Below are 13,553 nucleotides of genomic sequence, written 5' to 3'. Positions count from 1 at the left end.
GGCATGTGGGCATGCGCCGGCCCCACAGGCCCTCGGGTTGCTGCAAAAGGCAAATGGAAAGTCACATGTCATAACAGTGGAAAGTACATACGCAACTATTCTTAGCCCTGGAATGTATACACGGTCTCTCTGCCCAGCAGTTCTTTCACAAAGCTCTAGAAAACTGTGAAAGTGCCTTCAGCATAAACAAATCCAGAATTCTCCCAGGACAAATTATTTGCCAGCTTAAGGAAAGGCCTGGGTTTATGGTTTCACTTGGAGCCAGAGGTGGAAAGTCTCCGGAGGGACCAGCTGCGGCAGGTATCGGTGGTTGTCACTGCAGGAAAACGAGGTAAATAGCTCTAATGTTTAATTCTTCTGCAGGTGGATGGGTGGCCAGATGTCATCCAATAAACCCTGCCCAGGGTATCGTCTGGTCTCTGCTTTCTATTTATCTCATTTTAAAAACAAAACCCACAACGCTCTGTGAGGTCATGTTTAAAAATAAAAACAAAACATTGCAAAGATCCATTTCCATCCCTCATTTCTGTCTTGATACCAGAGGCCACGCCCCCAGCATGACATCCGTGGGGAATGACTAACACCCAGAAAGATGTTTGGATGAGTTTACTAAGTAAGAGATATGTTAAGAATCCAGAGAAAGGTCCACAAACTTCTGCTTCAAATGCACAGACTGTCATCTTGCTTTAAGCTAACGTTTCAGCTCCTGTGACCACTTGCCACCTTCAACTCTCCCAACTTACCCAACCATCTTCTCTCTCTTTTTTAAATTGTTTTTCTTTTCTTTTCTTTTTTCAGATTGTCTGCAGATGCTATTTCTCTGTTACCTTTGAGAATAATCATAACCGAATAGAGAGATTTTCACTGTGAGGCCCATACATTAGGTGGTCCCATTTTCCAGTCTTCACTAAGCAGTATTCTTAGCGGTACCCACAAACAACTTAGTGAATGGACAAATAGATGTGCTCTAAGTCTCAGAGCTGCCACAGCTTAACCCTCCAGGATGACCTCCCTCTTGGGACTTCTCCCTGTCTTTGCAGGATGGACACGGAGTCATCAGATGAGCTCCTCTTCAAAGACCATGACTTTTCCTCTGACCTGCTGAGGCAGCTCAATGACTTGAGGCAAAATCGGATCCTGACCGATGTGAGCATCTGCGCCGGGTCCTGGGAGGTCCCCTGCCACCGCAACGTGCTGGCCTCCAGCAGTCCCTACTTCAGGGCCATGTTCTGCAGCAACTTCCGGGAGAGCCGAGAGGCCAAGGTCCAGCTGAAAGGCGTCGATGCCTCAACTCTGGAGCGAATCATCCTGTATGTGTACACGGGCGAGGCACACATCACTGTGGAGAGTGTCCTGCCCCTGATGGAGGCCGCGTCCATGCTGCAGTACCCCAAGCTGCTCGAGGCCTGCTCCTCCTTCCTCCAGAACCAGCTGACCCCCAGCAACTGCCTGGGCATGACCAGACTCTCCGATATCTTCAGCTGTGAGACCCTCCGGAAGAAAGCCAGGGAGGTGGCCCTGACATATTTCCCAGAGGTGGCCGTGTCGGCTGACCTGAAGGAGCTCTGTGCCCTGGAACTGAGAGACTACCTGGGGGATGATGGGCTGTGTGGGGAGGAAGAGAAGGTGTTCGAGGCCCTCATGGTTTGGATCAAGCATGACCTCCAGACCCGGAAGCGATATATGCAGGAACTGTTCAAGCAGGTCAGGCTGCAGTACGTCCACCCGGCCTTCTTCCACCACTTCATCGCCAATGATGCCCTCCTCCAGTCCTCGCCCCCCTGCCAGACCATCCTGGAGACTGCCAAGAGGCAGGTGTTTTCTCTATACAGCACCGTTAGTTCCACAGGCCTCCAACCTCTGTGGCATGTCCCACCAAGAAACTCTTACCAAGACTTCCTCATCCTCTTGGGTGGAAGGAAAGACAACCAGCAGACCACCAGGGACGTCCTGCTGTACGACGGACAGACCAGCCGGTGGCAGAGCCTTGCCAAACTCCCAGCCCGCCTGTACAAGGCCTCAGCCGTCTCCTTGCACCGCAGCATCTACCTGCTGGGGGGCATGGCTGTGGGGAAGAGCGTGCCCAGTGCCAAGGTCTACGTCTTCTCCCTGAAACTCAATCAGTGGAGGCCAGGGCAGCCCATGCTGGCGGCCCGCTACTCCCACAGAAGCGCTGCCCACAAGAACTTCATCTTCTCCATTGGGGGGATTGGTGAGGGGCATGAGGTCATGGGCTCCATGGAGAGATATGACAGCGTCGGCAACGTCTGGGAGAGGATGGCCAGCATGCCAGTGGGGGTCCTCCACCCTGCAGTCGCTGTGAAAGACCAGAGACTCTACCTTTTCGGGGGAGAAGACATCATGCAGAACCCTGTGCGCCTTATCCAGGTAAACAGTACTTCCCACCATACATGTGCACACACACACACACATATGCATACATGTATCCAGGTAAATGGTCCTTCTCACCATGCCTGCACACACCTACATGCACACACACACGTATACATGTATGCATGTATGTATCCAGGTAAATGGTCCTTCCCACCATACCTGGACACGTGCACGTGCACACACACACACGTATACATGTATGTATGCACACATGTATCCAGGTAAATGGTTCTTCCCACTATGTCTACACACAAGCGCATGCACACGCACACACATATGTACAAATGCATACATGACACATATACTCATACACGTGTGTGTGCGCTGCATGCACACACATGTATACATATCAGATCAGATCAGATCGGATCGGTCGCTCAGTCATGTCCGACTCTTTGCCACCCCATGAATCGCAGCACGCCAGGCCTCCCTGTCCATCACCAACTCCCGGAGTTCACTCAGACTCATGTCCATCGAGTCAGTGATGCCATCCAGCCATCTCATCCTCTGTCATCCCCTTCTCCTCCTGCCCCCAATCCCTCCCAGCATATGGATGTGCGCAAACACATGTATACATACACAAATACATGGATACACATATAAACACATACATATGCACATATATACATACAATACATGCTTGTTAGTTTCAGGGGAAGGAAAAAGGAGGAAGGGAGGGAGGAAGGAATGAAGAAAGTTTAATTTCAGCAAGATTTTATCCATTTATGAATTCTTTTGTGTAAGGTTAATACATACAAAGGTACATCAGATACATCTAAAGAATCTAGCTAGAATACATCAAATGTCAGATAGTGAAGTTCTATAGGTCTTCCCAGGTGGCTTAGTGATAAAGAATCTGCCTGCCAAGAAGGAGACATGAGTTCAATCCCTGGGTCAGAAAGATCCCCTGGAGTAGGAAATGGCAACCCACTCCAGTATTTTTGCCTGGAGAATTCCATGGACTGAGAAGCCTGGTGGGCTACAGTCCATGGGGTCAAACAGTTGAACACAACTGAGCAACTGAACAACAGAATAGAAATATTGCAGATGCTCCTAACCCAAATCAGTAAGGCCTTAAAAGAAGATTCCCAAGCCCTGGTCCATAGTCTGTTACCAAAAGCCCAGGAGCCAGACCTCAGATCTGCTGAATCAAAATCTGAATCTCCATGTGTGGGATCCTGACATTCACTGTTATTAAAGTTTACAGGAGATTCTAAGGCACAGCCAGGTTATGGAACCCCTGCCTTAAACGATAGGCAGATGCCAATTTCACTTACAAGTTCCCTGAGAAGTGTGATTAATAAAGATCAAAATGTCAGAATATTGGGTGTTTTCCAACTTTATGCACATTCTAATCTCTGTAATTCACCTTTAATAAAAAGCCTCTCTTTATTTTATTTTTTTTTACTTTTTGGTCACGCATGTGGCATGTGGGATCTTAGTTCCCCAACTGGGAATCGAATCCAAGCCCCCTGCATTGGAAGCACAGAGTCCCAACCACTGGACCACCAGGGAAGTCCCTCTCCTAAAGATGATTGAGGAGGCTCCTGAGATCTGCTCTGTTCATTTAGAGGAGTTACATGGGTGCCCTGGGGACACAGACAGGAGCTGTAAATCCCACTTACTCTCCAGGAGCTTAGGAGAGAACTGAGATTCAGATGCTGAATAGAGGGGTGCTCTAAGATCAGATCAGATCAGATCAGTCGCTCAGTCATGTCCGACTCTTTGCCACCCCATGAATCACAGCACGCCAGGCCTCCCTGTCCATCACCAACTCCTGGAGTTCACTCAGACTCACGTCCATCGAGTCAGTGATGCCATCCAGCCATCTCATCCTCTGTCGTCCCCTTTTCCTCCTGCCCCCAATCCCTCCCAGCATCAGAGTCTTTTCCAATGAGTCAACTCTTTACATGAGGTGGCCAAAGTACTGGAGTTTCAGCTTTAGCATCATTCCTTCCAAAGAAATCCCAGGGCTGATCTCCTTCAGAATGGACTGGTTGGATCTCCTTGCAGTCCAAGGGACTCTCAAGAGTCTTCTCCAACACCATAGTTCAAAAGCATCAATTCTTCGGCGCTCAGCCTTCTTCACAGTCCACCTCTCACATCCATACGTGACCACAGGAAAAACCATAGCCTTGACTAGATGAACCTTTGTTGGCAAAGTAATGTCTCTGCTTTTGAATATGCTATCTAGGTTGGTCATAACTTTCCTTCCAAGGAGTAAGCGTCTTTTAATTTCATGGCTGCAGTCACCATCTGCAGTGATTTTGGAGCCCAGAAAAATAAAGTCTGACACTGTTTCCACTGTTTCCCCATCTATTTCCCATGAAGTGGTGGGACCGGATGCCATGATCTTCATTTTCTGAATGTTGAGCTTTAAGCCAACTTTTTCACTCTCCACTTCACTTTCATCAAGAGGCTTTTGAGGGGTCCCCTAAACCAGTCTGGAGGGAATCTAGGAGGGTGTGAGGATGCAGAGTTCTTTGGCGAGAACTCTGTGAGATTGGTGTAAGTGGACTTTAGCAGAGAGGCAAAAGAGAGAAGGAGGTGAGGATGGAAGATAAAAGAGGAAGAGGACACATGGTGGACACAGGACTCTGACGTGGACCAAGATGGGCAGGCAGCTTCTCTGAGCAGATGAGTGCCATCAGGAGGAGGAGTCAGACTCTTCTACTGAGGAGGGGTGGTGTTCCTGGGTAAGGGGATAGCTGGCAGAAGACCCTAAGCAGAAAGAGGGTGCAGCCCATCCCTAGAGGAACCAAAAGCTTGACAAGATGGTTGTAACACAGAGGAAGGGGCAGAAAGGTTGTGCACCAAGGCGGAGCTGGGGGTGGTCAGTCCCCCTGTAATCTCCATCAGCCCCCTTCCCAGGTCATACTGAGCAACTACCTCTACCCAGATTGCTGCCCCTGAGCCCTTCCTACAGAAATTCTAGAACATTCTTGGGGGATGAGTGTTTGTGTTGATGAGGCTGGTCTGGCTTTCCAGGCCTTGTCAAGGAATTGGGGTTCAATCCTGAGAGTAGCAGGGTAGGTGAAGTAGTCGAATTCACATTTTTAGAATTTCCTTTGGATGCTTCATGAGCTTCCCTGGTGCCTCACCTGGTAAAGAATCCGCCTGCAATGTGGGAGATCTGGGTTTGATCCCTGGGTTGGGAAGATCCCCTGGAGAAGGGAAAGGCTACCAACTCCAGTATTCTGGCCTGGAGAATTCCATGGACTGTATAGTACATGGGGTTGCAAAGAGTCGGGCATGACTGAGAGACTTTCACTTCACTTGGATGCTCCATGGAGAAGGAACTGAAGGAGGCCTGAGAAAACAAAGGAAGGAGAACTGGCAGATCTTTCTAGAGGTCCAGGCAAGGTCCAGGATGATGGCAGCTTGGACTAAGTTGGTGCCAGTGATGACACAGAAAAGTGATCATTTCTATTCAATCCTTTCCTTGTTTTTCTCTTCCCATCACTTCTCCAGCCCATATTTCCCACTCCTCCCTGCCCATCTAGGCAGACTCTAAGCCTGTTCCAGATTTCACTTGTGTACTTGAGCCAAGAGAGACACATTCTGTGCCCCTCCAAACTCTGGCCACACCACTCAGATTTATAATAAAGTGTTTCTATGAAAAGCTAGAGCCCTTCCTGTTTAAAAAAAAAACAAACTATTTTTCAAAATTAAGTCAACAAATACGTTGATGATGTTCACATTACAAAATTGTTATCAATTATTAAGAATAAATGCAAAGCTCAAAAGAGTTTATAAGCTACTTCATCCAGAAATGCACAAGACAATCAAACAAGAATCTTAAAAAACTGAAAACCAAAACCCAAAACACTAACATGTGAGTGATCCTTTCACCCTGCAGTCCGGAGAAGGGGAAAATGGGAAAAGTATCAGTTTGGAAGCTCTTCTTATCTACTTAGCATTTAGCTTTGTCATGGAAGTTGTACTCATTCAGATATATAGTTCGGGATGAATGCTTGGGTTACTTGAAGGGGAAGGTTGGGTTTTCAGATATAGGGACAAAGATTTCTTCATCAGATGGTTTACCTGCACGCAAGCATTCTTTTAAAGGACTAAACTGCCGTGGAGGGGCCGGGGCAGGGGGTTGGGGGGGGGAGTGGGGGGGTTACTGTGCAAATTGTGTATGTAGATGTACCTTTCTTCCTGGCCTTCTTTCTGCTTCAATGGCTGGAGGGCATTAGGCAAACCTTCTACCATAACAAAGTATCACTTCCTCCAGGGTGACAAACCATCCTTTGTTGTCCTTGCTTCAGCCTCTCTGAGGATATCATGAGAATTGTGAGCAAATGTTTAATCTATTTTTGAAACCATCCTCAAAACTGCTAAAGAAGAGCAAGCCAGGAGGCAATTACTCAAGTAAAATGCAATCAGTATTTGCTTTCCTTCAAGGATCTCATTTTTCAGAGTGTCACCTGCATATCTGCAGATGGTTTAAAACACAAGGCTTGCCAGCCATTGTGGTTGAACCTCTCTAGCTGTGGCCTCTTCTATGCTTCACCAACTTTGAGAACTGACAGAGACTTCAAGAGAGCTCGTCTCGAAAGCCTCCATCAAGAAGAGCCACACAGGAGAAAAAGGGACCCTCCTGCACTGTTCGTGCATTCACTACGGAGAACAGCATGGCGGTGGTGGTGGCGGGAGTTTCGTTGCCAAGTCAAGTCCGACTCTTGTGACCCCGTGGACTGTAGTCTGCCAGGCTTTTCTGTCCATCAGATTTCTTAGGCAAGAATGGGTTGCCATTTCCTTCTCCATGGGATCTTTCTGACCCAGAGATCAAACACATATCTCCTGCACTGCAGGCAGATTCTTTACTGATGCACCACCAAGGATTCCCATGGAGAACAGTATGGAAGTTCCTTAAAAAATGGAAATAGTGTTATCATACGATCCTGCAATCCCACTTGTGGACATATATCTGGAGAAAACCATAATTCAGAAAGATACATGACTCCAATATTCATTGCAGCAGTATTTGCAATAGTTAAGACATGGAAGCAACCTAAATGTTCATCAACAAATGAGTAAACATGTGGTACATATATACAATGGAATATTACTCAGCCATAAAAAAGAATGAAATAATGCCATTTGTGTAACATGGATGGACCTAGAGGTTATCATACTAAGTGAAGTAAGTCAGACAGAGAAAGACAATCATATAATATCACTTACATGGGGAATCTTAAAAAAAAAAAGAGAGAGATACAAATGAACATATTTACAATACAAAAACATAGAAAACAAACTTACGGTTACCAAAGGAGAAAGCTGGGGTGGCAGGCAAATAAATTAGGAAATTGGGATTAACATATATACACTACTATATATAAAATAGATAACCAACAATACCTGAAACTAACACAATATTGTAAATCAACTATACTTTGATTTTTAAAAACCTACAAAAAGGACTTCTCTGGTGGTCCAGTGACTCTGAGCTTCCATTGCAGGGGGCATGGGTTCAAGCCATGGTTGAGGAACTAAGATCCAGTATGCTTTGCATGGTGTGGCCAAAAATACAAACAGTTACCAAATACCTTTAAACACTATGGATTCTTTACCAGCTGAGCTACCAGGGAAGCTTGACTAAGCACCAGATATCTTTAAACACTACTAATACTGTAATAAATGCAAATTAGAGTAGTACACAATTTTTAAAAATCTTTTAAAAAGAAAAGAAAAGCCATACCTCCATGGCCCCAAGCAGAGCCATGAGTGTGGTGAACAAAAGCATGGACTCTGGGCTCTTCCACTCAGTCTAGCTGTGTGACCCTGGGCATGTTACTTAACCTCTCTCAGCCTCAATGGTCTAATCTGAAAAATGGAGGGAAGTAGTGGTATCCACGTCATAGGATGGTTGTGAAGATCAAATTTGATAAAATGATAAAATATAAGGCCTTTAATATTAAAAAGGCAGAGACATTACTTTGCCAACAAAGGTCTGTCTAGTCAAGGCTATGGTTTTTCCAGTAGTCATATGGATGTGAGAGTTGGACTATAAAGAAAGCTGAGCACTGAAGAATTGATGCTTTGAACTGTGGTGTTGGAGAAGACTCTTGAGAGTCCCTTGGACTGCAAGGAAATTAAACCAGTCCATCCTAAAGGAAATCAGTCATGAATATTCATTGGAAGGACTGATGTTGAAGCTGAAGCTCCAATATTTTGGCCACCTGATGCAAAGAACAGACTCATTTGAACAGACCTTGATGCTGGGAAACACTGAAGGTGGGAGGAGAAGGGAACGACAGAAGATGAGATGGTTGGATGGCATCACTGACTCGACGGATATGAGTTTGAGTAAACTCCAGGTGTAGGTGATGGACAGGGAGGCCTGGCATGCTGCAGTCCAGGGGATCGCAAAGAGTCGGATAAGACTGAGCAACTGAACTGAACTGAATTATAATTCAAACAGAAAGAATTTTCCATGAAGAATATTGGAAAGTTTTTGTTCCTGCTTTTCTTATGTAAAGTCCATCCCATATCTCCCATGAACTAACTTATATTTGATATTTAAACTTTAAACTGAGGGATTTAATAGGAGCACATGTCTGGGAAGGCTTCCCCAGTGGCTCAGCAGTAAAGAGTCCACCTGTGATGCAGAAGACCGAAGCAATGCGGGCTTGATCCCTGGGTCAGGAAGATCCCCTGGAGGAGGAAATGGCAACCCGTTCCAGTATTCTTGCCTGGATAATCCCATGGACAGAGGAGCCTGGCGAGCTACAGTCCACGGGGTCGCAAAGAATCGGACACGACTGAAGTGACTGAGCACGCACACACACAGCTGAGAATCATGATTTGCTGCTCTATTTCAGACCAAGGCCAAGAAATCCTGCCCCCATCTCTTTACTCTTTCTTCCTTTTCTCATGCTTCCTTTTTTTTTTTTTTCTATAATTCTAATGACTTTCAGGCATGACCTGTTCAAAAGCCTTCCTCGTTTAGACCCAAATTTATTCTTGGCCCTAAGGCCCTCTCAGATAGACTGGAACATGTTGAAATCTAAACATGAGCCAGAAATAAAAATGATTCAAAGATCACTGGTTTTATGCAAGTCCAAGTTGCTCCATTTCTCACTGAAAAGAAAGAAATGTTCCAAGCAAGGTAAGCAAACACATACTATCAACTCAAATGCATAATTCTCAGTCCTTTCCACAGAAGCACAGCCACTGATCTCATGGGCCACATAAAGACCAATTTCTGATAACAGTTTCTTCATTCTGTTATATAATTATATTTTGTTTATTGATGGTAAGATACCTATATTTTCAGAACCAGAGAAAAAATGCAAAGAAAGAGAGATCACTGCTCTTCTACCCTCTTAACTACTTCTACTTCTTAAAAACATATATCACTTTAAAATGCAGTGCCGTGATTTTATTTCTCCCTCAGGTTTATCACATTTCCAGAAACACATGGTTCAAAATGGAGACGAGAATGATCAAGAATGTGTGTGCCCCTGCCGTGGTGCTTGGGGAGAGGATTGTCATCGTGGGAGGTAAGTTTGAACGGAGGATCACAAGGCCAGACATGAACCTGGCATCTTTCCTGGGTAAAAGGGTAACTGACAGACAGGTGTTGTCCTATAAGACAGCCTTTTTAAAAGCACATAACTGAACCACTTTGCTGTATACCTGGAAGTAACACAACATTGTAAGTCAACTCTACCCCGAATATAAAATAAGATTAAAAAAATAAGGAAATAAAATAAAAGAACATCCATCCAGCTAGGGGAGTGTAGACGACTTGACAAAGCTATTTTCTCATCCAGAAGTCTCTCCCTGTCTTTATCTGTAAAAAAGGAATGAAATCATGTAATACCTATTTCACAGAGTTGTGATCATAAAATGTGCTCACCTATCTAAACCACTTAGCACTATCCCAGACCCAGGGCAAAAACTTAAAAAAAAAAAAAAATTGCTATTGTAAATAAGACTAGCTGCTAAGGGATAATTTCTCTGCAATTCCAGGATGTTACAGTTAAGAGGGCTGGTTGGGGTGGGGGGGGGGGGGGCAGATAGACCTGGGTTCAAACCCTGACTCTGCCTGTCACTAACTGTGTGTATGCTCTTAGACACGTTTTTAATCTCTTTGTGCTTGTGTTTGCTGATCTGTAAAATGGGGGTCCTAAAAGTACCCACTAGATAAGGCTGTTGTGGGGACCCATTTCTGAGTTCCCAAAGCTCCTTCTTGGAATTGTTAAGGCTCTTGAATGAGCATATGTGAAAGATGAAAAAGCTAATGAAGCTGAGAGGCCCCTGGAATCTCTGTTCTCAATTTAAGGATGACATGCATGCTGCCTTCACTTTGAGTTAGGATGCAGAGACTTGGGACTTTCCTGGCATCCAGTGGTTAAGACCCCACACTTCCACTGCAGAGGGCACAAGCTCAATCCCTGGTTAGGGAACTAAGATCTCACATACCACGCAGCATGACTAAAAAAAAAAAAGACGCAGAGACTCAAGTCAGATAGATCCAGGTCCAGACCCCAGCTTAATGAAACATCCCACGCTTTAGTTCAAAGTACAGCCTCAGGGTTAGGCGATGGCGGAGATCAGACAGGTCCCCGGAATGCCCACCTCCAGTCCCAACTAAGCATCACTGACCTTCTCAATATGCCATTTGGTTTTCAGGTTATACGAGGAGGATCCTTGCTTATGACCCTCAGTCCAACAAATTTGTCAAATGCGCGGACATGAAAGACCGGAGGATGCACCATGGGGCCACGGTGATGGGAAACAAGCTCTACGTGACGGGCGGGCGGCGGCTGACCACGGACTGTAGCATCGAGGACTCGGCCTCCTTCGACTGCTACGACCCCGAGACGGACACCTGGACGTCCCAGGGGCAGCTGCCTCACAAGCTCTTTGACCACGCCTGCCTCACCCTCCAGTGCATCCCCCACCACTCCACCGTCCCCTGGGTTCCATGAGAAACCGAGAAGTCATCTGTCCTAGTCAAGATGCTCTGGTTGCAAGAGACAGAGCCCAGCTCCAAAAAGCTTAACCCTAGAAGGGTGCAGGGGGAGCTAACAGGAGGGAAAGTTCCAGAGCCTGGAGGCCTGGGACCAAGCACATTGCTGACAGAACTCTGTCTCTTGCTCGATCTCTGTCTCTCTGTGTCTTTTCTCGCTCTCTCTCGCTCGCTCTCTCTCTGCCTCCCTCTTTTTCTACCTCATCTGTAGGCTTCTTTATCCACACAGTGTTGGAACAATGGCAACTGATAAATCCTGACCCACACTCTCGAGCTTCAGAAAGGAACTTTACCACTATCCATATAATAACTGCTCCCCCAGAATGATGGTGATTGGCCCTTTTTTAATTCCAAGCCTCCCTCTTGAGCCAATCACCATTTCCAGTGACTGTGTTACTATAGTTGGCTTGTCCTGGATTGTGTCTCTACAGGCCAAGGTAGGGTTAACAGTTGCTGCTGACAACCTATCTAACTGGACATAATGAATAGAAGTAGTTTCCCAGTGCAAGAAATAAAAGCTGAGCTCACAAAACCACATCTTTCCAGAACAACCTGGAAATTCAGAATGAGAGGGCAAAGACACCCAGCAGGGTCCCTGGAAGTCCTTCCTCCAGGGGGCATCAGGAAAAACAGGCCCTGACTGTTTCTCTGTGGGCTTCCCAGGTGGTTCAGAGGTAAAGCATCCACCTGCCAATGCAGGACACGTGGGTTCGATCCCTGGCTGGGGAAGATGCCCTGGAGGAGAAAATGGCAACCCACTCCAGTATTCTTGCCTGGAGAATCCCATGGACAGAGGAGCCTGGCATGCTATAGTCCATGGGGTCACAAAGAGTCAGACACAACTAAAGTGACTAAGTACATCCACACACTATTTCTCTGCATTCTAGGATGTAGTGCATTGGTATGCCAGAAGAGTATATGAAACTTGGTATCTAGTATTTGCTAAGTTATCTGCACCACCACAAAAAATAAGTAAATAAAGTGTGTTTCTGCTGCCAAGTGATGTTTTTCTCCAGCCTCTGGGGAGCTATAAACCTGCAGAATTTATCAAGATTTTCATTTTGATAAATGTTATAAGAATTGCCGTCCTAAGGAAAGCCAACAAATTCCTTCAGAGTTTACCGCAATTGTGGCCCTTCCAATGCCAGGGCTGGCCATTTCTGTATGGCCCTCTTTATCTCAAAGTGTCTCCACGCTGGCTCAGTCCTACACATGGGAATTAGCTGAAGCTGCTGGCACATTACAATCACCTGGGAAGAAGTCTGAAAATGGGGCTGAGCCTCACTAAGGATGCACAGATGGGGATTCTCAGAGGCAGGGTCAGAGCTCGGGCTTTTTTTTTTTTTTTTTTTTGGTTGTTGTTTTCTTCGGACACACTAGGTGGCTTGCAGGATCTTAGTTCCCCGACTAAGGGGAACTTGCTCACTTGGGGCAACTTGCTTCACTTGCCCACCTCGGCAGTGAAAGTGTGCAGTCCTAACCACTAGACCACCAGGGAAGTCCCCAGAACTCTGTACTTTTGAAAAGCGTCCCAGATGACCGTAACGTACGTGCACTGAGGTCCAGAACCACCACCCTGCTCACTCGCGGGCACTGAAGACCTTCATGTGCTGGTCCCAGTCCCATCCTGTCCTGCCAGCCCCGCCCCAGCCCAGCGGCAGAGGCCAAGTCCTCTGTCTGCCAAGGGAAGTGTCCAGAATGGGTCTTGATGCCCTGAGCCTGCATCCCGGTGCCCCCCAGCTGAAGCCTTCCTCCCCACCCAGCTCTCCGGGTCCATGGTCCAGACTTTTCTTTTCCTCCCAGTTTGTAGTTTTTGCATTCCTTCTCCTGCTCTGCCCTGCTCCCCAGACCACTTTGCTGTTGTCCAGACACCCTCCCCAGATGGTCAGCACCTGAGCTGTTGGCTGGCCTTACTCCAGCTTTTTCTCTTTGACCCTCTCTGAGTAGGCTCTCAGTCTCACCTCTCCTCTGACCCTGTACTCATGAAAGTGACCAATGACTCCGTAAGCCCACACAGGGAGCCCACTGTCCCTTCACGTCTGACTTGACTGGTCAGCAGCATATGACACAGCGGACCCTCCCTCCATCTTGAAATACCTTCCTCTCTCAGCCTCTGGAACAACCATTCTCTTCCTTCTCCCTGCAGTTCATCCTTGTCTCCTTGTTTTCCTGG

The 13,553-nt window shown here is 46.6% G+C and overlaps 1 protein-coding gene and 1 long non-coding RNA gene across 3 annotated transcripts in view; one reads left to right on the top strand and one right to left on the bottom strand.

Moving 5' to 3' along the window:
* Window positions 1-13,553, bottom strand: part of LOC123329496 — a 95,750-nt gene that overhangs the window by 58,904 nt on the left and 23,293 nt on the right. The window lies entirely within an intron of this gene.
* On the top strand, window positions 124-13,167 carry KLHL38 (kelch like family member 38). 2 transcript variants are annotated; one of them, XM_025265460.3, is made up of 4 exons: window positions 124-331; window positions 1,041-2,388; window positions 9,800-9,905; window positions 11,041-13,167. In XM_025265460.3, the coding sequence occupies exons 1-4, from the start codon at window positions 246-248 to the stop codon at window positions 11,337-11,339; spliced, it is 1,839 nt and encodes a 612-aa protein (XP_025121245.1). In that variant the 5' UTR covers window positions 124-245; the 3' UTR covers window positions 11,340-13,167. The 2 variants fall into 2 exon arrangements, with proteins under 2 accessions (XP_025121245.1, XP_025121246.3); XM_025265461.3 differs by having other exon boundaries at window positions 192-331; window positions 799-2,388; window positions 11,041-13,166.

Source organism: Bubalus bubalis, chromosome 15 (genome assembly GCF_019923935.1).
Source record: "Bubalus bubalis isolate 160015118507 breed Murrah chromosome 15, NDDB_SH_1, whole genome shotgun sequence".
In the NCBI taxonomy this organism is placed as follows: domain Eukaryota; kingdom Metazoa; phylum Chordata; class Mammalia; order Artiodactyla; family Bovidae; genus Bubalus; species Bubalus bubalis.
Note: the sequence above shows the minus strand (reverse complement) of the source record. Positions and strands in the feature narration are given on the sequence as shown.